General features: G+C 47.2%; 8 protein-coding genes across 8 annotated transcripts; 4 read left to right on the top strand and 4 right to left on the bottom strand.

Annotated features, from left to right (window-relative positions):
* Positions 1-3,275: 3,275 nt before the first annotated feature.
* On the top strand, positions 3,276-4,278 carry EDB93DRAFT_1073789 (uncharacterized protein; the record flags this gene model as incomplete). The annotated part of the gene is made up of 4 exons (XM_041445040.1): positions 3,276-3,417; positions 3,470-3,611; positions 3,667-3,916; positions 3,976-4,278. 4 exons carry the CDS (start codon positions 3,276-3,278, stop codon positions 4,276-4,278), a joined length of 837 nt encoding a protein of 278 aa, XP_041313934.1.
* Positions 4,279-5,874: 1,596 nt separating this feature from the next.
* On the bottom strand, positions 5,875-10,714 carry EDB93DRAFT_45233 (CHAT domain-containing protein). The gene is made up of 6 exons (XM_041456418.1): positions 10,707-10,714; positions 10,510-10,660; positions 10,321-10,460; positions 10,149-10,267; positions 5,979-10,096; positions 5,875-5,926 (listed from the first exon to the last, which is right to left on the bottom strand). Exons 3-5 carry the CDS (start codon positions 10,406-10,408, stop codon positions 5,987-5,989), a joined length of 4,317 nt encoding a protein of 1,438 aa, XP_041313933.1. The 5' UTR covers positions 10,409-10,460; positions 10,510-10,660; positions 10,707-10,714; the 3' UTR covers positions 5,875-5,926; positions 5,979-5,986.
* A 1,375-nt stretch (positions 10,715-12,089) lies between these two features.
* On the top strand, positions 12,090-13,233 carry EDB93DRAFT_1244938 (uncharacterized protein; the record flags this gene model as incomplete). The annotated part of the gene is made up of 7 exons (XM_041452260.1): positions 12,090-12,152; positions 12,200-12,396; positions 12,442-12,650; positions 12,700-12,934; positions 12,981-13,050; positions 13,115-13,158; positions 13,209-13,233. The coding sequence occupies 7 exons, from the start codon at positions 12,090-12,092 to the stop codon at positions 13,231-13,233; spliced, it is 843 nt and encodes a 280-aa protein (XP_041313932.1).
* Positions 13,234-13,488: 255 nt separating this feature from the next.
* On the bottom strand, positions 13,489-14,366 carry EDB93DRAFT_1113906 (uncharacterized protein). Its single transcript, XM_041448222.1, has 2 exons — positions 14,010-14,366; positions 13,489-13,908 (listed from the first exon to the last, which is right to left on the bottom strand). Exons 1-2 carry the CDS (start codon positions 14,110-14,112, stop codon positions 13,724-13,726), a joined length of 288 nt encoding a protein of 95 aa, XP_041313931.1. The 5' UTR covers positions 14,113-14,366; the 3' UTR covers positions 13,489-13,723.
* A 1,925-nt stretch (positions 14,367-16,291) lies between these two features.
* On the bottom strand, positions 16,292-17,441 carry EDB93DRAFT_1099552 (S-adenosyl-L-methionine-dependent methyltransferase; the record flags this gene model as incomplete). Its single annotated transcript, XM_041446930.1, has 5 exons — positions 16,292-16,569; positions 16,618-16,825; positions 16,888-16,973; positions 17,030-17,218; positions 17,288-17,441. The coding sequence occupies 5 exons, from the start codon at positions 17,439-17,441 to the stop codon at positions 16,292-16,294; spliced, it is 915 nt and encodes a 304-aa protein (XP_041313930.1).
* A 321-nt stretch (positions 17,442-17,762) lies between these two features.
* EDB93DRAFT_1113869 (scaffold protein Nfu/NifU N terminal-domain-containing protein) lies at positions 17,763-19,126 on the bottom strand. The gene is made up of 4 exons (XM_041448221.1): positions 18,851-19,126; positions 18,235-18,794; positions 18,085-18,188; positions 17,763-18,035 (listed from the first exon to the last, which is right to left on the bottom strand). The coding sequence occupies exons 1-4, from the start codon at positions 19,059-19,061 to the stop codon at positions 18,011-18,013; spliced, it is 900 nt and encodes a 299-aa protein (XP_041313929.1). The 5' UTR covers positions 19,062-19,126; the 3' UTR covers positions 17,763-18,010.
* A 69-nt stretch (positions 19,127-19,195) lies between these two features.
* On the top strand, positions 19,196-21,372 carry EDB93DRAFT_1113865 (glycosyltransferase family 33 protein). Its single transcript, XM_041448220.1, has 9 exons — positions 19,196-19,452; positions 19,503-19,693; positions 19,746-19,894; positions 19,944-20,033; positions 20,084-20,156; positions 20,206-20,677; positions 20,726-20,840; positions 20,892-20,967; positions 21,019-21,372. The coding sequence occupies exons 1-9, from the start codon at positions 19,218-19,220 to the stop codon at positions 21,226-21,228; spliced, it is 1,611 nt and encodes a 536-aa protein (XP_041313928.1). The 5' UTR covers positions 19,196-19,217; the 3' UTR covers positions 21,229-21,372.
* Positions 21,373-24,277, top strand: EDB93DRAFT_1113854 (multi-copper oxidase laccase-like protein). The gene is made up of 8 exons (XM_041448219.1): positions 21,373-21,883; positions 21,940-22,197; positions 22,252-22,431; positions 22,479-22,545; positions 22,603-22,697; positions 22,762-23,554; positions 23,612-23,677; positions 23,709-24,277. Exons 1-8 carry the CDS (start codon positions 21,799-21,801, stop codon positions 23,926-23,928), a joined length of 1,764 nt encoding a protein of 587 aa, XP_041313927.1. The 5' UTR covers positions 21,373-21,798; the 3' UTR covers positions 23,929-24,277.
* Positions 24,278-25,163: the final 886 nt, after the last annotated feature.

Genomic DNA, 25,163 nt, shown 5'->3' with positions numbered 1-25,163 from the left:
ATTCTTGATCATCACGACCTGGTATCAATACAACTGTCACGGATCCACTCAAACGTCACGTTACGCGCGGCATGATGATAGGGTGGGCCTAATATTAATCTTGCTCATGTTCGACCGCAGCGTCCATAGCTTGCCACCGCTGAGCCTGAATATAGAATCAAGTGGCGTGTCTCCGAATCGCATCCTTGTTCCTACCGACAAACATGTGGCTACGGTTCGTCGCATCCCCAAAAGTCCACCATGACTGAGGCGCGGAACTCTGCCGAGCACTGGTGTTTGGATTACTTGAACAGATCCAGCGTCGTGCGAGCGAGAATTCGTCTGTGCCAATTTGTTTGCACCGCCAAGAGGCTGTTCAGCCGCTGTTAGTATTTTGGTTGCCAGTACATTAAATTGCTAAATTTAGTACTATGGGGCACCATCGCGCGATTCAAGGACCGGTACTACTATCCCTTCGGGAACGGTACAATCCCCATGGAAGTCCGCACTAATCGTATTCTACTTACATAGTAAGTAACTTGAGTCGACAATTATGCAGTTTGGGTATCGAATTCAGGCTAAGGCTTGAGGCTGATGATTAACAGGAATTCATCCGTATCGGCTAATGCATGAGGCCTGAGGATTCACGGGAGAATAGAATTGTCTGTAAAACATTTGACCCAGTTTCCCGTTGTCTGTGTATAAAAGAGCCAAGTAATCACCGTTATTTCGATAACGAAGAACATCACTCGTACAACAATGAAGCTCACCTCACTCGTCATTATGATTATGTCTAGCGTGCTGCCAGTATTGTGTGGAACAGTCATAGCAAAAATAAACCCCAACGGCATGCCATGCGACAAGCTTGGTGAATACCTTCAGCGTACATGTATTGACCTCAGACTGGCTTACTAAGTACGGGTGCTTGCAGAACAGTGGGGTTGCGGAACACTCGCCGGTTATAACAACGGCAATCCATTTCTGTTTTGGTGTAACCAAAACCACACTTTGGTGGACATGAAGGATTGCACCTGTGCAAGGTGCTGTAGCGTCCAGGACGGAGGCCTTAACGGCGGGAAGATGAGATGCGATTAGAGTTCCGAAATCAGGAGGCAGATACACATAGTACCTTTACCACGGCAATACGTTCTTGTAACACTGTTCTGGCTTGAGGCTGATGATTAACAGGAATTCATCTGTATCGGCTAATGCATGAGGCCTGAGGATTCACAGGAGAATAGAATTGTCTGTAAAACATTTGACCAAGTTTCCCGTTGTCTGTGTATAAAAGAGCCAAGTAATCACCGTTATTTCGATAACGAAGAACATCACTCGTACAACAATGAAGCTCACCTCACTCGTCATTATGATTATGTCTAGCGTGCTGCCAGTATTGTGTGGAACAGTCACAGCAAAAATAAACCCCAACGGCATGCCATGTGATCAGCTTGGTGAATACCTTCAGCGTACATGTATTGACCTCAGACTGGCTTACTAAGTACGGGTGCTTGCAGAACAGTGGGGTTGCGGAACACTCGCCGGTTATAACAACGGCAATCCATTTCTGTTTTGGTGTAACAAAAACCACACTTTGGTGGACCTGAAGGATTGCACCTGTGCAAGTTGCTGTAGCGTCCAGGACGGAGGCCTTAACGGCGGGAAGACGAGATGCGATTAGAGTTCCGAAATCAGGAGGCAGATACACATAGTACTGTAAGGAATTGTCACTCTGCTAGCCACGGACACCAGCTATGGAATTCCCTTTGTACCGGTTTGAAGTACTACTTATGGAACTCCCTTTGTGCTCACTTACATACAAATAGTCGGTCCCTACTTTCAATAGCACGAGTGAATAAACTCCCCTCACTCATTCTCTCTTGGTCCGAATCATTCCCCGTCGAACTCAATCAAGCAGCCTTACAGTACCTTTACCACGGCAATACGTTCTTGTAACACTGTTCTGGCTTGAGGCTGATGATCAACAGGAATTCATCTGTATCGGCTAATGCATGAGGCCTGAGGATTCACAGGAGAATAGAATTGTCTGTAAAACATTTGACCAAGTTTCCCGTTGTCTGTGTATAAAAGAGCCAAGTAATCACCGTTATTTCGATAACGAAGAACATCACCCGTACAACAATGAAGCTCACCTCACTCGTCATTATGATTATGTCTAGCGTGCTGCCAGTATTGTGTGGAACAGTCATAGCAAAAAAAAACCCCAACGGCATGCCATGCGACAAGCTTGGTGAATACCTTCAGCGTACATGTATCCTCAGACTGGCTTACTAAGTACGGGTGCTTGCAGAACAGTGGGCTTGCGGAACACTCGCCGGTTATAACAACGGCAATCCATTTCTGTTTTGGTGTAACAAAAACCACACTTTGGTGAACCTGAAGGATTGCGCCTGTGCAAGGTGCTGTAGCGTCCACGACGGAGGTCTTAACGGCGGGATAACGATGTGCATAACAAATGTAGGCCATCAGTAAATCACGAGTTTACTTTTTTTACTCCTTTTCCCACTTATTTGAAGAAATGGATCTACTTATTTTTCTCAAATAGCCACCTGCTTCGAAGTTGAGTATTCCAATATGTTTGTTGGACATAAGAGACATGTTTTATTGAAAGTACAAGTCACGCTGAACCTCAAGTCGTGACGGAGTTTCATGTACATAAAACAGCTGGAACTTGATCAGAGGGAAAGGTTCAAAGCAGGAGTCTAAATCTACCACCGGAGCTGATTGAGTCATTTGTTTGCACCCACTTAGCGTGTGTTTGAAGGTTTCCATTACAATCCATCATCGAATACAAACAACCCCAGACACTAATGGTCACTGGTCACCATACTTGCTCTTGCTTACGCCAAATCTTGCGTTCCCTATCATATTATGTGACACCTCGGAAGCGGAAGGGTTTAGTACCTGGTTGTCCTGCCAGCCAAAGGTAATTTTATCGGCTGTGTTCGTGGACCGACATATGGTTCTGTGATGCCGCAGTACAAATTGCTTCAACTTTAGTGCGAAAGGTTGACTTCAATTACTATCTGCGCAGCACCTATTCTGGAATCTGCGCCCGCTTTAACTTTGTTTCCGATATCACAGCCTCTCACAGCCGCTAGCTTTCTGGAGATGAACACAACGAGGCAGCACAGCGCAGCGCTTACGGACCCTTGTCCGATATCTGAGTCCTGACACCGCCAACATTTCATTCAAAAGGCAAACAGTTTTGACAACTATGCCATCATCTCCCATATCTTTATTCAGCCTCTTTCCTGAACTCCAGTTCTTCAGTAATAATGGCTCTTGACTCCCAAGGCATCCTTGCAGCGGTGACCATCGCAATGTATATTCCCTTCCTGTTCATTTCCCTCAGATTGGTCTACAAGTACGGCCTATCACGAGGTGATGGATGGGTCTTGTTATTGGTATTCAGCATCAGTAAGTCGTTTCAATCGTTGAAGTTATGGTTTTGACCCTGTTATGCCTTCAGTCCGAGTATTAGGTGGTTCTTTGCTTGTCGCAGCTGAGGACATCACGCCCGCAAATATTTCACTTTACATCGGTGGCTACGCCCTAGAATCATCTGGCCTGTCTCCACTGTTGCTTTGCACCCTTGGTCTGTTACACTCGATGTAAGTTCATCCAGTTGCCATTTTAGGTCGAATGCGCTGAACACTATCGTTATAGGTTCCAATCTCCTGATGGCTTTTCGAGATATAGAAGACCATTCCGCCTTCTTCAACTCCTCGGCACCATCGCTCTTATCCTTAACATCTCCGGTATCTCTGAATCGACAAGTTCCAGTTCAAGCTCGGATCCAGGCACAACCATGCGCAGGGCTGGTGTCATCCTCTTTTGTGTCCTATACATCATCCTTGTCGCCATTTGCTTCCACGCATGGACTCAAGTCAGATTTATCATGAGATACCGCAAGCAGGTGAGCTTTCCGGAGCAATTGTCATCTATACAACTCATTTTCTTACGCCTTATCTTTAGCTCTTGAAGGCTATATCCATCGCACTTCCATTCCTGGCCATTCGGACGCTCTACAGCGTCCTGTCCACGTTCTCTTCGAGCTCGTTTGATATAACCGGAACTGCCGCACCCCCCACTGGCGACCTGGCAAAATTCAACATCTTCACAGGCGAATGGCAAATCTACCTCGTAATGGACATGCTCATGGAGTATGCCGTTGTGATCATCTATTCTGCTGCAGGCATCGTGCTGCCCCTCAACGAAGACTACAAGTCTCCAGAATCGTATCAAGACGAATACCCTTTGAGCAGGCCTCTGGTGTGAGCGTCGAGGCACCAGTGAATGAGAGTCGTGTTCGGTTACGAAGCGGGATGCATATGTCGGTTCAATGGATTCAATGATACCATCTTCATTATAGCATCTGTCTACAAGGTTACCTACCACTCATAGATATGTTAATAGGTTTTTATTTATTTAATGTCGTAGTGACGATTTATATCATGACTCGGATCAAATAAACATTTGTCGATGACAATGCCTCTGAGGGAGTAGTGAAAACAAATACCAAAGACCTTCAGGACATCACAACTAAGTTGACTGACATTGGCCTTGACATAAATGTGTCCGAGTCTGATTGAAACTCGATGCCGCTCATCATGCATCATGTCCTTGTAATTCAAACATGTTATACACAGCATTTATATTGAAGTTCAGAGAACAGACCACTTCTAAAATGACCAATTCCAGCAGGCGCAGAGCCTCCTTCAATATCTATTCAATAAAGCCTGACCTCTCTCGATCTCGAGTTTAGGTGATCCATGAGCCTTTGGCAAGTTGCAAACCTGTGCATGTGAATTCAAATCTCCGCTTTCCTTCACAAAGCCAAGTATCATAATGCAACAGCCGGTAGCAGAATTATGCTGATGTTGACTATGTAAATATTGTTATATATGTCCTTCTCACATTTCCATCAGTTCACTACTGCTTGCATGTATAGTGCCCGCCTAAACGAGGATTACCTCCGTTCTCGACGCTACAGCAAGTCGGACAGGAGCAATCATCAATCAAATCATGAATCTTAGAGTCTTCCTCGCACTCATACAGAAATGCATTGCCGTTGTTATAACCCGCGAGGAGTCCGCAATGGTATTCTTCTGAAAACACCCGTACTTAGTACGCGGTCTGAGGTCAAAAACGTATGCTAAAGGTACTCACGAAACTTGCCCTTGTTGAACTCGCATGGCATGCCGTCGGGGGTTACTTTTGCTACTATAACTGCGCTAAGTACTGGCATTACGGCAGATATAATCATCATGGTGAGTGAGATGAACTTCATTGTTGTACTTCGAAGGAGAGGGCTGGATGATGTTCTTTGTTATTAAAATAACAGTGATTACTTCGCGCTTTTATACACAGACGGTGGATGGTTTTACAGACAAATTTAAATTCCTGTAAATCCTCAGGCCTCATGCATTAGCCGATACAGATGAATTCTTGTTGATCCTCAGCCTCATGCCTTAGCCTAAATTCGATACCCAAGAGAGATACAGCCGTTTGCATTAAAAAGTTCACCCCTTGATTTGGACGCAACGAACTCCAGAAAATGAAAATGATCATACTGTGGTTCCCTCGCTAGAACTCCCTCACCTTTTGGTAAGCATCAGTCAGTAATAGTGAGGGTAAGTGAGAGTGCATTCAACGCCCTCACGCCTCGAAACCTTAATCATCGCAAATTGCGTCTTGCAACATGAGGTGTTATGCCAGATCAATGTTGTGCAACTTCATTCTTATCATAATAGTACCCACAAACCATCAGTTCACCTTAAGAGCGATCACCTTTAGCTTCGAGGCAACAAACTAGAAAATACAAATTCAGATCAAAATCAAGTGTCCATATCGTGTGGGTATATAGTTTCAAAGTCTGGAATATTGAAGTCTTTGGCAACAGGTTTTGCGTGGCCATGACTGGATGCTACATGCAAAGTCGTCAAAAATACTTTGATCGGTAAGGTGGGAAGACGCACGGTATCGATCATATCCCAATATGCACGAACAATATGCGCTGGTCCAAAGGTATGTCTTGGTCAGAACCTAGCGAATAGACCGCTCGGTGCAGCGCCCGGGCAGCTCGTTTCGAGTTCATCGTGCCATCCCCGCAAAAGTTTTTGTAGAACGCCTTGACTAAGCGCTCCACGGTACTATCATTGACCTTCCATAATGTTCCAATGACACTCTTGACCCCGGCAAACTGCAGGCCAGCCGCTAGGTGTATCACTTCATCAGGAGTATTGCGGTCACCTACTGCGGTTTCGCAGGCAGAAAGAAACGCAAATTGATGCCGAGACAGATCTGTTTGTGTGATGTCGAGGAGCGAAAGTGGCTCGTCGCGCATAAGGAAGGCCGATTTGAAGGGTTCGGCAATGTTCTGTGTCCCGTGACACGCAAGATGAAGCCAAGTATTGTCTCGCAATGCGCATAGTGCTCTCGATTTTGTGGCATCCACACTAGTGATCTTGGAAAACGAAATAGTTGGGGGAGGAGGCAAAAGGCTCCGTACCAATTCCAGTTCAGGCTCCACAGCATCCAAGGTGAATGAGGCACCGGCTGGGTGATCCTGACCAATGGCAACGAAGGGTACCGAGGGGGACCTGTCATGACTTCTGCGAGCCTTGATCAGCGCGGTGAGCGATGGCGTGTATGAAGAGATGTAGAGATGTGAAAGGAACCGTCCTTGTTTCCTGTACTCGCCAGCGGCGTGCAACGGCAAGAAATTGAAGACAGATGTCGGGCACCACCATATTCGAGAACCTCGCGGTGCAATTCCGTCCAGATTCTCGACCACCGGGCGGACGACGTCATCCCACAACTCGGTCAAGGCTTTTTTAAGCGCTGGACTATCTGTGCGATGGAGCTTGTCCACCAATATTTGGAGCTTCTCGATGCTGGTAGAGAGTTGGATGCTGATCGGAGTTTGCTTGTGTGGGATGATAATGGCATGGCAAGACGACTTGCTTCCAATGAGTACGATGATAGGCCCTTCACGAGCTGCTTCTTGAAGATCGGAGAATAAGGGGGGGAGGAGGAAGCGAGAGAAGCCTTCGATCGTCCGGATCTCTTCTACAGCGCTGTTCCACTCCTTCACTAGACGTCTGTACCGGGTTTCTTCTGCGTCTACGTTGACTCTTGAGGTTGCGTCTGGTTGACTCGCAGGAGGTTTATCGAGGAGGGAGCTAAGGTCTCTGAATCTCTTCAAGAGGGCCGCTGCATGATCACCGCGTGTCTGGAGACCGTCAAGAGGCATGCGGAGTCGTGTCATCTGGGTCCAGATGACAGTCCTGCCTTGCTCCAACAACTCAACAGCACGACACACGTCACCGCTACGAAGAGCACACGATGCAGCATCCACGGCAAGTGCCAGTGGGAAGTCCTTCATGGCCCTATGACGAGAGGATACTGAAGCTGTCGTGGACATGTAAGCGTCCATAAGTTTCATCGAAGTCTCATACGCCTCCAACTGAGTATTATGTCTGTGTTGTTCAGCATAGCGAACCCAGCGGAAGCTTTTTTGTAGGCGGGATAGCGGGCCTCCAGAGACAACATTTGCTGCTGTCTTGAGGTGATGCATAGCAACATCGAGGCTGTCCGTATCTTCGCCCGCACCAATGTCGTCAAGCCCTGAATGATGGTATGATAGATAGACACTGGCTAGCGATTCATGGACTAATAGTCGATAAGGATCATGTTGGCTCAGCAGATTCAATGCACAACGGAGGTTCTCGCGTGCCTCGTCGAGGTCTTCTCTGTTACCTCGATGCTCAAAGCGGGAAATGAGTGAACTTGCGAGGCTACACATTGACATGGACCGATCTGTGTGACCGACGGGGCGCAAGGCCAGCGCTTCCGTATGAAGTGTGATGGCCTCATCCAAGTCTTCTTCGTTGCCTCGATGTTCAAAGCGGGAGGAGAGTTCTTTCGCAAGGTTATTTAATGACATGGACCGATCTGTGTGACCGACGGGGTGCAAAACCAGCGCTTCCGTATGAAGTGCGATAGCCTGATCCAAGTCTTCTTCGTTGCCTCGGTGCTCAAAGCGGGAAGAAAGAAGAAACGCGAGGTTATTTAATGATGCGGACCGATATGTGTGACCGACAGGGCGCAAGGCCAGCGCTTCCGTATGAAGTGCGATAGCCTTATCCAAGTCTTCTTCGTTGCCCCGGTGCTCAAAGCGGGAGGAGAGTACTTTCGCGAGGTTATTTAATGACATGGACCGATCTGTGTGACCGACGGGGTGCAAAGCCAGCGCTTCCGTATGAAGTGCGATAGCCTCATCCAAGTCTTCTTCGTTGCCTTGGTGCTCAAAGCGGGATGAGAGTTCTTTCGCAAGGTTATTTAACGACATGGACCGATCTGTGTGACCGACAGGGTGCAAAGCCAGCGCTTCCGTATGAAGTGAGATAGCCTCATCCAAGTCTTCTTCGTTGCCTCGGTGCTTGAAGCGGGAGGAGAGATCAATCGCGAGGTTATTTAATGATGCGGACCGATCCGTGTGACCGACGGGGCGCAAGGCCAGCGCTTCCGTATGAAGTGCGATAGCCTCATCCAAGTCTTCTTCGTTGCCTTGGTGCTCAAAGCGGGAGGAGAGTTCTTTCGCGAGGTTATTTAATGACATGGACCGATCTGTGTGACCGACAGGGCGCAAAGCCAGCGCTTCCGTATGAAGTGCGATAGCCTCATCCAAGTCTTCTTCGTTGCCTCGATGTTCAAAGCGGGAGGAGAGTTCTTTCGCGAGGTTATTTAACGACATGGACCGATCTGTGTGACCGACGGGGTGCAAAGCCAGCGCTTCCGTATGAAGTGAGATAGCCTGATCCAAGTCTTCTTCGTTGCCCCGGTGCTCAAAGCGGGATGAGAGTTCTTTCGCAAGGTTATTTAACGACATGGACCGATCTGTGTGACCGACAGGGTGCAAAGCCAGCGCTTCCGTATGAAGTGCGATAGCCTCATCCAAGTCTTCTTCGTTGCCTCGGTGCTTGAAGCGGGAGGAGAGATCAATCGCGAGGTTATTTAATGATGCGGACCGATCCGTGTGACCGACGGGGCGCAAGGACAGCGCTTCCGTGTGAAGTGCGATAGCCTCATCCAAGTCTTCGTCATTGCCTTGGTGCCTGAAGCGGGAGGAGAGATCAATCGCAAGGTTATTTAATAATGTGGACCGATCTGTGTGACCGACGGGGCACAAGGCGAGTGCTTCCCTGTCAAGTGCGATGGCCTCATCTAAGTCTTCATCGTTGCCTCGGTGTTCAAAACGAGAGGAGAGATGAATCGCGAGGTTATTTAATGATGTGGACCGATCTGGGTGACCGACGGGGCGCCAGGCCAGCACTTTCCTGTTGAGTGCGATAGCATCATCCAAGTCTTCGTCGTTCCCTGGGTGCTGGAAGCGAGCTTCCAGCATGAGCGCCAAATTACTTAGCAACTGCGCTTGACAAGCATGCCTGGTGTTGTAGTACCCCAGTGCGTCAACATGAAGAGATATCACTTCATCTAATTCATGGGGTTCATCTCTCTGCAAACACCACTCTGCTCGATCAACCAGTTGATCGGGCGATAGAGGAAGCACAGATGCTGCCCGCCGCTCCCACTCAAAATCATTTGCATTAATGTTTCCGGCAAAACGCAGAGCAGATGTTTTAATTGTAACTGAAGCTGCTCTGTAAATGTGGCTGTTGGAGTGGCAGACATCGAGGACTTCGCTCAGTAACTCTTCAGCTGTGTCTGCATCTGTTTGAAAGCCGTATTTCGCGAAGCGAGAGAGCAGAGACATAGCAAGGTGGAGTTGAGTGGTAGGTCTGTCTGGATGACCCATGGGACGCGAATCAAGAGCACGTTGAAAAAAAGAGATAGGAATGTCGACGTCGAGGCATATCCCATTAGCTTGGCAACTAATAAACTTTGCGCTGGCTAGATTGAAGAGTGCTGCGGGGCGGTAGGGATGGTCCATGGGACAGAGATCCAATGCACGTTCAAAGTGGTTTATGGATTGGTCGAGATCCCCACTGTTCTGCGTCCTGCGGTATTGTATGAGAAGACGATGTCCGGCATCAGTTTCTAATGCTAATGAATCCATATCGCCCGATGTAACCTACATGTTACACGTCTCAGCATCAGAGTGCCCGACTCAATCAATCACTCACAGTAGTAAGGGGGCATAGACCTGCGGTATCATTTTGATCAGGCAGTCGCTGCTCCACTGTCATGAACAGTGAAGTACAGGCGGATACGACTTCCTCCTCCTTTGGCTCAAAGATTATAGCTACGATACTCGTTAGCATCCATCAGGTGTTACTCGCAATAGACAAAGCTGACGATGAAATTTTTTGCTGCGATCCAGTAGTTCTCCGACGGAGATCTCGAATGTGCGGAGGAGTTCTCCATGACAGAGCATGGGGCCCATTTCAAATGATGCATACACGCTAACCCGAACTTTAGAGGATGGCTCGCGCGGCCTAGACTTTCTCAATACCTGCAGGGCGGATGCTGTTAAAGACAACTTACAGAAGAATGTGCTCGTGCCATTCGACAACAGCCTGATCTATGTGTGCAGATTTATTGCTTGTCTGGTATTCAGCACCGTCAGCCTCGACCAACGCATAGAACCCAGCAGGAATCCATCGGAGACCAAGGGTGAGATCAGTTGCGCGGATGGCTTGGAAATCGTCAATATGTGCTAAACGGAGATTGATATTACATACCAGTAATGAGGACTTGTTGCACTCCACTGAGGTGTACCTCTCCCGGATCCTGGATATGTCTTGGGTGGCTTGTCTCCTGACTAAACAATACGCATATTGTTATGTATTCATATGATCAGTGCTTCATATGCGCACTCGTCTCTTTTTTGCCTGAAAATGCGAGATTAACTCCATACATGTGCTGTACAACACAACGACTTACGACCGAGGACGCTTTGAACTCTTCGTCTTGTTGTTTGACGACTTACGCTTACGCTTTTTCCCTTTCAAGGGCTCGGCACTGGGAGCAGGTTTCTCTCCTGGAGGAGTAGGGGAGGGTTTGCGCGATGAGGCTGAAGAAAAGTCTGAATCAGAGTCTGATTCTGACGAACTTGAAGACTCGAAGGTAACACGTCGACGGCGGGCCATGACGATGGCTGAGGGATAGATCTAAACTAACACTTGAGAATAAGATATTTGCTGAGGGCCACGAAATACTGCAGTACCTGACTTCCTGAAGGATTATAGAGGAGGGAGCCAGCCTCAGCACAGGACGCACACAGCACCCACAATGAGTTCACAAGACCGAAGCGAGTCGAAAAATACCGAGCTACCCATAGCCTCGTGGACAGTGCGCGTGAGATTTGTACACTGGCAGCAGACGCGCATTCTAGATTGAGATATCGATCAAAATAGCCAAAACGATAAATAAGGCTGAGTGCTGAGGCTAAGCGCAGGGCATTCCACACTTTCACACGAATTCGTGCAGCCTATTGCGAAGCACTGTCTGAATGTCGCCAGCCTTGAAAGTTTGACAAGGACATTACCTACAGCTGCTGTCAGACAATGACACCGTATCGCATGAGGTTATAATTGTGCACGTTGAACATCGAATATATGTCAAGGACCCAGTGAGGTTCTTGGAGTATGGTGGCCCAGCGCTCAACACAAGTCACGAGTTACGGTGCCGATTTGCCGTGAGTTATTTAGAAGTCCGATTGGTGCATGATCCAGAATGACGCGCGTGGAGCTGGACCGCCTGGACGTGTCTGATGCCTTTCGTCGGTTCTGGATGTTTCAACAAGAACTTGCTCAACCTGCAACATCCGAAAGGAAAATACTGGGATGTACTTGGAAGCTGTGAGGATACAGCTCATGAACTTAACGCTAGCACTGCCCTTCTTCCGCATTGTTTTCTGCGGCTTCTGTCTCGTAGTAACGTCAATTATCATCCTGTAGAGCCCGCACTGATGGGTAATTGTGACCTCTTTCAAGATCGTTCATTATCTAATACATCATAGCGCCGGTCAAAAATATATAGTGAAGTCTACACTGCCCATGGTCTCAAGAACCTGCCCATCTGACGGCAATATCGTTGCGATGAGGTCCGAGTCACGGAAGTTTATGGACCTCCTTTACACCCCTACATACCAGTTCGTCAACTGGGATCCACTAACGGCGATCAATGTATGCATAAAGGCCCCACTTTTTTTCTATTGACCTGACAGGCATAGGTAGGCGACTATGGAATGGTCAACAAGGACACTGGAGAATTCGAATGGGAAGGGAACCTTTACACATTGCAGAACGATGTCGATATCGACATGACGGACACGGCACTACGCCCCATAGAAACGGAAGGGAACGACACATACATCGTTCAATCGTGGGTGCCACCGTCGAGAACGTCGACACAGCTACTGAAGCGTAGGTGCTGAATATCTAGTTTTTAGGTATATATCTGACTGTGTTACAGCACCGTGCCTGGTGCAGGGAAGGTTGCCCTCAAAGTCGAGTTTGAGTCCGATGGTATGAGGCGAGCAGCGAAGGCAACACACATCAGCATTCCCAACGATGAGCGCATCATCAGGCTGATCAAGTCCAGACCTGATGTCCTCAAAGAGAAGTATGTAGTCACCAAAGTGACGTGTTGCGCAGCATATGCGATGTACATGTCTACCACTGGTAAGCCCGGCAAGTGTAAGTTCTTCTGCGCTGTTCACACTTCGCACAGAAGTCGAAAAATTCCCCGTGACACTTCAAGCCAACGGGCCTATTGTACCGGTTGTTGATGTTGGAGGAGCAACGAGTTTCACCTGGTCTTCAGGAACCAACCATGGTGTTTACCGTGAAGGAAGCAAATCGGGCGCAAAATACATGCCCATCTATAAGCTAAAGGAGCCTCGTTCAAAGTTCTGGGTGCCTCCCAGTGAACGCGGAAATGAGAAAATTGACGATTCGATCGAGAAGTGAGTCGAAATCGCCTTATGACTCGGTCTAATAACCTACTTGTAGATGGGTGGCTGTCGACCCACCTTGGGAACCCATCGACGATGATGGCGAAGAAGACCCATTTTATGATGCAGTATGTCCACATTTTTAAAAAAAAAGAAAAATAGAACTTTACTTGATCTATCTCTCTTCAACAGGAGATGCATGGTGACTTCGGCGTTTTCAATGATGGCTATCCTGAGTAAGCATGAACCCTACACAAACTTTGCATGTCTCAAATACCTATCATAGTAACCATGATGATGATGACTACTGATCATTCGCGAATGCTGTTATCGTTACCCCAACGGACGAATCGTGCCACTTTGTATATAGCCGAGCCACATTGCTGGAAAAGTATCGACATTCTTACGTGGACAGAGTTCCGTCTCTAACCAAATTTCGAAAGTTACTATCACTCCGGGTAATCTGCAACATTTTCAGCAAATCTTTTGTAGCTCATCAACCACTTCATATTATCTTCCACGAATTTAGAGTGTTGTAGATTCGTACCGCCTCTATATAGATCTCATTTTTCCTCATTTTTAGGACGTTGTGGTGTGGTGTCGGATGAAAGCCGAGAAAATTCAGGGTCTGACTGCTAATCTGCAAAATATGGTCACGTCGAGTCACACCTCGGCATAGCACCCGCACAGTCAACTTTGACTCTCCACACTGCGCAAGTGCTCTCGATCTGTTGGCGTTGAGTACTGAGTCGTCGAACTGGAAGCTTGGTCTGGAATACAGCAATATATTGTCATCAACCATTATGCATCATGATCCATGTAATTATTATTGTGAGTGTACTGCCATTGATATGGTCCTGAATAAGGTTGACTCCTGCCATCATACATCTGTACCTCAGCACCAACTCGAAATTCCCCTCTGTTACCAGCTGCCGGCACAAATTGGGGAATGAGTGGAGGCACATACCTGCCGAGTGAGGGAAGATCTATGTGTGACATTGAGGGTTGAGGGATAGGCTGTGGTTGATAGGTGCCAAATGGTGCGTGCATCGAATTTTGATGAATCAGCGTGTCTTGCGGTACTGACTCAGTAGTGTTATTGCCGATTTCAACATGCCGCCTGCGAGAACGAGAGGAATTAAATAAACCTTTGCACGAAGGTTGCGCTTGGAGAGAGGGTGACCTGTCATGGTGAGATACTTGGCCCAGTCACATATTGTTACTTCCTGCCCTTCAGTAAGTAATTGGAGGTTTTTGTGGGCTTTTGAATGAGGTTTAGTGAGGTTCTGTGCCCGTTGACAAAGAGTATGGTATGAGACTTTAAACTCTGCAGCTGCTATTCGGAGGTTCTTGGCCTTTTTCTCTCTGATAGCCTGAATAGCAGCAGTGAAGTTGGCTTCGCGAATCTCTTCTTCAGCTTTCTTCTGCCTGGTAGTAGGTCTGCAGTTTGGTGCCATTGTAATAATGCAAGAGATGACAATGCAAGACTTTGTGCACTTGCCGAGTGTGCCGTAGAGGAGATTGAATTTGTTACACACTCTCCTATCTGGCTGTCACGTTTTCAGACATGTCGTCAATTCTTCCTCTATAGCATCTTAAAATGACAAGATGAGCTTTATCAAAATTGTGCACTGTAATCCTGACAAGGTGATCATGTTATGCTCCAGGTATAACTTTGTGAATATACCTGCAGGATCTATGGGATGTGGGTGATTTATGTTCTTGCATGCTTACAAATTACCACTTTTTCATCTCTCGCAGCTGCAACACTCAAGAAATTTTCATTTTACTTGGACAGTATATCATATATAAGTAGTCTACATATGCATGAATTTTTTTTGAAGTGAGTTGAGCAGTGCTTTGTGGTGTTTTGAACATTTTGCATATTACATGCATGTTGCAGATTACCCGGAATGATAGTATATTAGGAGCAGCAGGCTAAAGTTGTAGAATTGAAATTCCCCTCGAAATTTGATTTTTATGCTTACTGCCTGCATCTCAAGTTGACCATTTCCCCCTTGGTAAGGTGACTCTGAGACACGCCTGTATGGTAGCGTTCAATGATTGCAGCTAGTCAGTCCACTGTTGGCTATTACCGTTCTCGCATTCGCGGCGTGCTGATCGGGCTAGTTCCACAAAGTTTGCTCACTGACATCATACTCACGGCGTCATTTAATGGTCGATGGTCACCTAAAGAATGAACCCGATAACAACCGTGCAGACATAGTACACTTCATGGTGCGGTCCCGGCTTTCTGTCTGATATCTTTCCCTTAGTCGAGACAATAATTAGGTTATACTCAACTACGAGACGATCATACAACGCTGTGTTCGCCTCCTGGATGATTTGTCTGTTCTAGATCTACCGCTACCTTCCAGACTTTCATGTGTATGACTTACTCCCAGACGCCGTGCCGTCCCCATGAGCATCGACAATGGTGTCAGTCGCCGTGCCTGTCCGCTTCAGCATCGAAGCATACCGAGCCAATTGCCAAATTCTCATGATTGAAAATGATGATGAACAGCTAATCGCAAGTCTAAGTCTACGTAGTACCAAAGAGAACGCGATATGATGAGATCCGAAATACCATCAAGGCACTCGCGTTCTGATCAACAGGAAAGTAGCAGCAATGCATGAGGATGGTGAGTATGGATCGAGGACTATAAACCATAAGGCACTTACACCCTGTCAACATGCGAGCAGCGGCAGCGAGGCATGGAAATCACGAGCGCGGGTCAAGGACTAAAACTATCAAGGCACTCACGTACTGTCACCAGGCGAACAGTGATGGCAAGTCATCGGCGTTGTCCATGCTGGTTGAACTTCATAAATCACAATCGTACTAGTTGTTATCAATGGACACTACAATCAAGAAAAATTTATCAGAATGCCTACAGTTGGAGCATCATTACCAGGGCACGGTCAAATCGAATCAATCTTTGACATGTTGACACTACTTAGCAGTTGTCAAAATGATAGTTTTCATAATTGAGCGTCCTAGATAGTTCATGTGCACAATAAGTTAGTATTCTAGATGACGTCGAACAAAATGTGATTTGCAACCCTGCGACTCACGCAATGGCACGCTTAACACAAAGCTCCATGTTTGATTGTGAGTTGTCGAAATCATGTACAGCGGCCGCAATTCTTCGTCGTTAAATGCGAGCGACGTGTTCCAGTGGATCAATAAAGTTTGTATTCGGTCAATTCATACCCAGGACGGTTAAAAGACAGTCATTAACATGTCTATATCAGCATGTTCAAGTTTTTTTGATTGCAATTTCGTTACCTGTGATGTCACATAAGTAGTCTCTAGTCTGATGATCTGCAAGGCACCAAGAAAAGAATACCTACCACCCTCCAGCACTATTACGCTCTCTTGGCCATTACCACCGCCAACGGCCATTCAATGTCTACTTCATCATGTCCTTCCACCACTCTCCCATCCTCCTGTTCGACACGATCCTTAAGGTCTTTCCAGAACCGCACTGCAACATCTCCATGCGGATTCTCCCCATCCGTGGGGTTGTGCTGACGGAACGTGTGCAATGCACTCCACGTATTAAAATATGATAGCAAGTCGTCCCATGTCATCTTCTTGCGCATGATCACAGAGCGTGGGGAGGGGAGAGATGGATAGTAGTCGCCTGCTATGTATCAGTGCGGTGTCGAGTAAAAATAAGTCTAAGACAGACCTGTGAAGAAGACTCTCTCGAAATTACTGAACGCGCCAGGTACAACTTCATTGCCATCTGGCACCTCGATCAAGTGGCTATCTAAAATCGAGCGACCAGGTTGCTCCCAGTATGGGCCAATGCTGTTCAGTGGGTCCGTGCCTTCGACATAAGCGTTGATTCTTTGTGTGAGTGACGGATAGCGGGCGAAACGGAGTTGGGAGTAACCCTAAGTAAAGCAAATGTTGAGAGTTACTGAACAAGTAATGGCTCGTAGATGGGAATACATACCCAGAATACAACACTTCCATTCTTCTTCAGCACCCTTGCGAGCTCAGGCCACATTTTATTCCAATCGAACCAATGGCACGCCTGGGCTGAAACCACGCAGGCATCATGAATAAAGGGTAGTTTCTACTTCTAACACACGCACCAGAAATGACTAGATCCACACTGCTATCCTCCAAGAATGTTAGACTCTCTGCGCTCGCCTGTGTGTACTCATATTGACCGGTATTCGCTGGCGTGTTCTTGAGGGTACTTTGAGCGATTTCGATCATCTTAGAACTTGGGTCGACGCCAGTGACGCGCTTGAAGGGTGTAAGCTCGACCGTTGCTTGACCTGAAATCCAGAATGATCAATAGTAGGTCAAGAGTCCAAGCCCTCCAATTGAGCACAGCTTGAACTGACCCGTCCCACAACCAAGGTCGACTGCTCTATCCCATCTTGCACCCTTATTGAGCTCGTGGTATCGGAATATGAAGTCAAACAGGGACCTAGGGTAGGTCGGTCTGAAAGTCGCATAGATGGCGCTGTCAAAGGAGGATTTAGCGAAAGTTGCCATCGCAGAGGTAACAAGTGTCCACGTAGTCAACGATAACTATTCTTGAAGAACAGAGAACATAAATACCCCAAAGAGCGTCTGATTGGTATTGAGATGATGGTGAATGTAAATATGGCCGTCGGTGCTATCGGAAGTACTTGTGCACGTATGGACACCTTTGAGATAGAACTTGGAAGGGACGACTATCAAGAAGCTAAGACCTCATCGGGCAGTCGGGGCTTCGCATTGTCCGGATCATGCAATGTGAAGTGGTAGTTTTGAGGTGGTAATTTGCACGAGAGAGATCATGAATAACTAGTGGAGATTCGAAATAGTTTTATAAGCGTCTTCCCAGAACCTGCGTTCTGAGCATGTTCCTTGCTCCTATACCTGCCACTATTTTTTTACATAGGGCACTGCACCGAAATGAAAGTATTAGAACTAGCTTTGCACTTCCAACAAGGAATATCCGCATTTTAGCATCCAGCTCAAGCCTACCAATAGTGAGAGGAACTCGTGGATTGTAGGTCAATTATGGTGGTAAGTACTAAGGACAGGGAAGTCATCGTCCTGGGCGGGGGTGGATAAGCTCATACGGACATATACCGCGCCATCCTGTGCGAGTAAACTCGTTAATCCACCACTGACGCCATGAGCGACTCACTTGGAATCTTTATTCTTTCCATTCTTCGCCAGCCGTTCCTCGAGTTTGGCAAACTCGTCCAATGCAATGACCTCCTCTTCATCCAAGATCTGGTTCATCATCAGCTAGAGGCAAATGCTGCAAGGAAGTTTGAACACACCTGCTCTACACCTTCACCTCCGGGATATAATGCATCAACATCCTCTCAATTCCCGACTTCAACGTTACAGTGCTAGACGAGCACCCTCTACAGCTTCCCTTCAGTTTGACTTTCACGAGGCCTTCATCACTAAATCCTCGATATTCTATATCACCACCGTCCTCCATGATCGCTGGACGGACACGAGTTTCAAGCAGCTCTTTGATCATTGCTACCGTCTCAGAGTCCGTGTCAAGAATCTGAGTGTCCTGGGGGCCAGCCGCTTCTTTGTCCTCTTCCGACCGGAAAAGTGGCAAACCAGCAGAAAAGTGCTCCATAAGTATTGAGTAGATTTCCGGCTTGATTACTGCCCATGGGTTTTCGCTGTCCTTCGACACAGTAACGAAATCTGGTCCATAAAATATAGCCTTGACCCCCTCAATGCCCATAAGACGGATAGCAAGTGGAGATTTTAACGCTGATCGTGTGTCAAGAAACTCGGCTGTTCCTTCGCCCATGACACTTACACCAGGTATGAATTTAAGAGAATCGTCGTTTGGCGTGACCTCTGTCTGTATGAACATGGATCGACCTGGACGTATACCAATAGTTCATAAGAACATATCAGACACAAAAATAGATACATACATTGTGAGGATGCTACGCCAAATGATGAGGCAGCTTTTGGGGCGTGGATGCCTGAGGCAGTTGCGAGAGTGGGTCCGCGATGTACTGCTGCGCGTACAGGCGTGGATGAAATTGATCTTGTCCAGGACCGAACTGCAGACTCGATGGTGCGGTTCGAGACAGAGCGTGCGCTGGGCAGGGCTCTGATAGATTTGGAGACAAGCCTAGACATAACGGTCGTAAGTATACTCTAGTAGTATGTGCAAAGTATCAGTGCTCCTTCGCTGCTTATTCACCAGCATGCCGATTCAAAATATGAACAAACATAAATGCAGCCGGTCCATATGTGGTGGTGGCTGTGTTGTCCATACCCTGAGTCTTCAATGCGATGATAGCAAACGAAAGTCGTTATTATCACGACTTCTTTATATTTGCAGCATCATCTTTTTTTGCGGTCCTAGTGTTTTTTGTGATAAATGTCTTCCAGAAGGTGCGACAAACCCCGAAATTGCGCTCAGTCGCCATTCTCGTACTAGGCGATGTGGGACGCAGCCCACGAATGATGTATCATGCAGAAAGTTTTGCGAAGCTGGGATTTGACACCCATCTCATTGGATACAAAGGTGAGAACTTCTGTTATTGGATTTGTTCAGACTGACGCTCGACACGTCAGGCTCTAAGCCGATACTTTCGCTAACCTCCCTCTCGAATATCAGGTTGTCATACTTGTCAGAAGCACCACCACCCGTTACGCGGATTCCTTTTGTTCTAGCCGCTCCGATCAAAATTATGTACCAGATAGTCACCATTCTGTACATGCTAGTCTATGACATACCTCGCCCGCCCGAGTTTATCATGGTGCAGGTATGGATATAACCGTGGCTGCAACCTTCAGCACTCAAATATGTTTTTGCAGAATCCTCCAAGTATTCCCACTCTCGCTTTAGTGTGGTTTATCGGAGGGATAACGGGAAGTAAAGTAATCATTGACTGGCATAACCTCGGGTATAGCATTCTCGCATTGAAGTTGGGAGACAATCATCTGCTCGTCAATATTGCCAAACGGTATGTTCATCATAATTTGTGTCAAGTGTTCTTTACCATCCTCCTTTAGCTTTGAGACCATATTCGGCAGGTCTGCGTACGCTCACCTGTTCGTCACAGATGCTATGCGAAACCATCTGGAGCAGGAATGGGGCTTGATGTTTGTCTGATTGCCTACACTATCTAATTACGATTAATTGCTGGTTCCAGAGGACACAAGTCAGTCTTGCATGATCGTCCACCCAGCCACTTTCACAAGTGTCCGCCTCTAGAAGTCCATGAGGTATAAAGGTGACTCTCATATCCAATAGCATCTGACACTTTTGATATAGTTATTTATACGGCTGGGACGCTCGTTATCGCCATCACTTGCAGATTTTCTCCCCAGTGCTTCACCGCCTTATACGACTCAACTCACTGAAATACATGGATTTCCACCATATTCGGCTTCTTCCGCATCCGCCTTTAGCTCCCCGAGTACGCCCAGTCTTCGACAAGATCGCCCAGCGCTGCTGGTGAGTAGTACGTCATGGACTCCAGACGAAGACTTTGGCATTCTCTTGGAGGCATTGAAACTCTACGAGACTCGTGCTTGTAAAGTAAACCTTACGAAGTGCGAGAACTCGCAATCAAAACGCTGTTCAAACGAACGACAAGTCTTGCCTCACATATGGATGGTTATCACAGGCAAAGGGCCACTCAAAGACCGATACATGGCAGAAGTGGAACTCTTGCAAAAAAACTGGCACTATGTCAGGTGCACGAGTTTATGGCTTGAAGCCGAAGACTATCCCCTCTTGCTGGGTAAGCCGTTCGTGCACGGTCACAGGTTCGCTTACTGATCTTATCTAGGCTCTGCTGACTTAGGCGTCTCATTGCACTCAAGTTCGTCCGCGCTCGATTTACCGATGAAAATCGTTGATATGTTTGGATGCGGACTCCCCGTTTGTGCGCTCGATTTTGCATGGTGAGAACCTGCGTGCCTAGACCTTTGCCATATTGATAGCCGCATTCATAGTCTTCCGGAGCTTGTCAAAGACGGTGTTAATGGCTTAGTTTTTAAGAATGCATCTCAGCTTGCAGAACATCTAGAGGTGGGACTTTTCCTCTCTATGATATCGACGGAGACTGACTACGCACCATAGACCCTCCTCGCTTCTTTTCCTTCGTCACCTGCACTTGATTCCTTACGGACAAATTTGCAGCAGGCATCAGAGGTACCGCTCAATGTCGAGCATCGTGTCCACCATCACACGCACCAAGAAGGTGCTAACTGGGAGTGGGGTTCTTGGTCAGAGAATTGGGACCGTGTTGTGAAACCACTAGTGCTGAGAGACGCAGAACGATTTGGTTGAATTGTGATGCTGGAGTGTCGCATTGGATTTTTTTGATTATAATTGTCATTTGTCTGGACTCCATATAGTTATTTGCAACACCAGTCCTATGCTATCGTACACAAGGCGCGATTCCGGAGTCGATCCCTTCTTCCCCGTGACACGTCATATGTCTTGTTATGCAAGACACGCTGCGCTAAAATTTCCAGCCCTATTCAGCCAAGGGGGTATGTTCCTACTGCGTTAGAACACCGCTTTATGATGAAAACCCTTTTGAAGCGCGTGTTGCCAAAAGTATGCCGACGCCGGGCGCCCGCTTCCAAGTTTCTCCAAGCCAATTCCAAGCAGACACATCGAATTTTCCCACTTGCTTCCCACCAAATGCGTGGATTTGTATGTGTGCGAAAGGACCATCCTCAGTCATTCATAATCCCATCATACAGATGGATATCTTTACCACTGATCCGTGCCTGTCTTCAAATATCAATAATACCTACGAACGTGCATCCATGGATCTCAGGCTCTAGCCCATATGTATAGAGTGGATTAGCACCTCAGTGGCCAAACATTTTTTTCACGATCTCTATCTCGATGTCGCTCTCAAAGGAGGGTAGCTCGAGCGACCATGAAAGTCGGGCTCTAAACGGGGCCCGTATCACACCCATCAGGCGAAGTGGTTCGTAGACTCGCGTCAGACCTGTTTGAATTAATTCCAACTAGAGTTTCCAATAGGTCGTCGAAAATTGTTCATAATCACAGGCATAGCTGGCGCCATTGTAGTCGTGCTTGCTTTGGCTCTTGGTTTGGGGCTCGGATTGGGATTGAAGAAGAAGACGTCGAATATGAGCTATGTCACGACAAACTCTTCATTTCTTCTGGACCCGAGTTTTGTTGTCACGAATGCAACGACAACCAGATACTACGAATTCGTCATATCTGAAGCAGTCGGCTCGCCTGATGGTGCCGAGAGAACTATGTTAGTGGTGAACAGTACGCCATGTTACTCCTTACATGATGATGATCCTACTGATTTCGGAATTTCAGACCAATTCCCTGGTCCTATTATTGAGGTGAACAGCGGTGATGAGCTTGTGGTTAACGTTATCAACCAATTACCCAACGGCACCACTATTCATTGGCATGGTCAACTTCAAAACGGGACCAACTACATGGATGGCACAAGCGGTATCACTCAGTGCCCTATTCCTCCGGGAATGAATTACAGTAAGTTTGCTTCTTGTGGCCGCGTTCTATGAGTCTAACATATTTAGCCTACCGTTTCACGATTAATCCGAACCAGTATGGCACGTTCTGGTACCATGCTCATGCATCCACACAGTAAAGCATCTGCAGCACATGGAAGTTTATTCTTGAGACTGACCCAAATAAAACAAGGTACACTGACGGCATCTACGGACCATTTATAATTCACTCTCCCAACGAGCCTATTTTTGGCCAATATGACCGCGAGGCACTTGTCATACTTTCGGGTTCGTCACTTCTTATTAGTATTTTGTTTTTGTCCGTATCCTCAGGGAAACTCTTTTTATTTAGATTGGTATGATGTGATGTCTTCCGGATTGCTCACTCAGTACTTGAGCTCCGCTGGGATCGACGGCTCTAACTATGGTGGAATCAATCCTGGGGCAGAACCTCCTCCGGATAGCGGTCTCATCAACGGCAAAATGACCGGTTCCTCATTTGATCTTGAACCAAATTTACGCTATCGACTTCGTATTATCAATATGGGCACACTGACAGAGTTCATGTTTAGCGTCGACTCGCATGTGCTGAGTGTTGTTGAAGCAGATGGAACATCTCTTGTACCTGTGGATGTGCACCGTGTCCCTATCCATGTCGCGCAGCGCTACTCTGTTATCTTGACAACAAATCAGACGGCAGGATCGTACAATGTACGTGGAGAGATGCAGAGCTCTTGCTACAAACTCAGTAATCCAAACCTCAACACGATGGTGCTGGCTACGATGACATACGGTGCCTCGCCAACGACACCCAACACCCAGGATTGGTCGGACGCAATCCCCGCCCTTTGTCTCGACCTTAATAGTACAATGATCGTACCCCAAATTGCCATGGACCCACCCAACAGCACGGAGAGTGTTCAAGTCTTCATGTCTTTTGAGCAAACAGTTCAATCTGGTGGAACGCAAACGCTGGCATTCATAAACAGCACGAGTTGGCTAAGTGATACCACAAATCCTACTTTGCTGCAGATGTCAAAAGCCGGGATTCAGACTGCCTTCGACTCAAATCAACTTGTCGTTGTCAACGACAATATCACTGTTTTCGACTTAATTGTGAATAATTATGATGATAGTAGCCACCCGTATGTGTCATTGATTTTACATCAGCCCTAGTCTCTTTTAACTAACACCCTGTGTAGATTCCATCTTCATGGGCACATATTCTGGATTATTGGCGAAGGTGATGGCAGTTACATATCTGGGGTGTCACAAGCTCAATACAAATAATCCGCCGAGACGCGACACATTGACTCTTCCCGGCTACGGTTGGGTCGCTATCCGCTTCATCACGGACAACCCGGGGCTCTGGGCGTTCCACTGTCACATTGGCTGGCACATGGCTGCGGGGCTGCTGATGCAGTTTGCGGATCTGCCGAGCAAAGTCCAGGAGTTGCAGATACCATCTTATTTGAGTGACCAATGCACACAGCAAAGTGGGGGTATTGTAGCCAATTAGTGTGCAGTCTCTAGGTGTACTTGTACTTTCTTGGAAGTCATGCTCACTGGATAATTACTATTTAGAGAATGATGTACGTCGAACGGTTGAACGTAAAGACGGTTGAGCTCTAGACTAAAGAGAGAGCTCGTAATACAACAGCTCAAAATGCAGATGAACTAGCAGCCGCTCTCGAGGCCTACAATTCCAATACCTCCTTGACACTCTTCCACTGGTGTCCAGGCCAGGCTGCATTACCGCTATTAGCATTCTCTGGGATGTCCTTGTCGATGTAGTTGTCCCACCCAGAGCTGCTCTGCCCAAACCGTTACTGCACTCAAATATTTTTCTAAACACAACTATACAGAGGGCTTCGGCCAATGTACTTACCCGTTTCTTTCCATCCCAAACGTTAGTAGTATAAAAACCGTGTTTCAGGGGATTTTCCGAATTTAGACTTTCCTGTCACGTAAGCAACTCTTCGAGCGCCGCTAATTAGTCAACGTCACGTGAAGTATATTTTTCGCGCAAACACTGGCACGCATCTTCTGACCAGCACAACAACAATGGCCCCACTAGGTAAAGCGCTGTCGGCGTCTAGTCACATTGGTCATGCTTCGTCAGTACAAGCTCATTTGCAGTTGTCATCACATCAAAGCGAAAAATCTACAAACGTCCATGCTAAATTTCGAGAACCACAGACATCCGACCTTTTAGTAATAGGAGTCGATGATGACGGCGATGACGAAGACGTCGATGAAGATTATAAACCACCTGAAGATGAAGACGACGATACTGAGACAGACTATTCCATACGCGAAGGCGACTTTGACCTAGGTTATGTAGAAGAAAGGGAAGGCGAGGAAGGCCCAGGCGAAGAAAGTGAAGATGGAGATGAAGCCGAAGACGAAGAAGATGAAAGTGAATGTGAAAGTGGAGATGAGGATGAGGATGAAAACAAAGGTGTCGAAGTTGAAGGCAGCGAAGAAAAGGTTGAAAACAACCATGAAGACAACGCTTCAGTTCGTGCTTCTCTGTGGAACGACATCGAAGCAGCAAACGCCAATTTCGCGAGGTCGTTACCAGTATCTCCTAGACCTGGCTACAGCAATGCGCCTCAAGCTAAGTCAAAAGAGAGGCTACCCCCTAGCTCCTTCAGGGGTACTCCATCCTTACGACCTCCTTGCGCGCCTTCTCAGTCTCAACCTTTCCCCCTGCCATCGTATGAACCTATGACTCCTTTGGACCCGAGCATC

The sequence above is a fragment of the Suillus bovinus genome (genome assembly GCF_016758785.1).
Source record: "Suillus bovinus strain UH-Sbo-P2 chromosome Unknown EDB93scaffold_1, whole genome shotgun sequence".
Lineage (NCBI taxonomy): Eukaryota > Fungi > Basidiomycota > Agaricomycetes > Boletales > Suillaceae > Suillus > Suillus bovinus.
The sequence above is the reverse complement of the archived record's forward strand: the minus strand, read 5'-3'. Positions and strand labels throughout refer to the sequence as shown.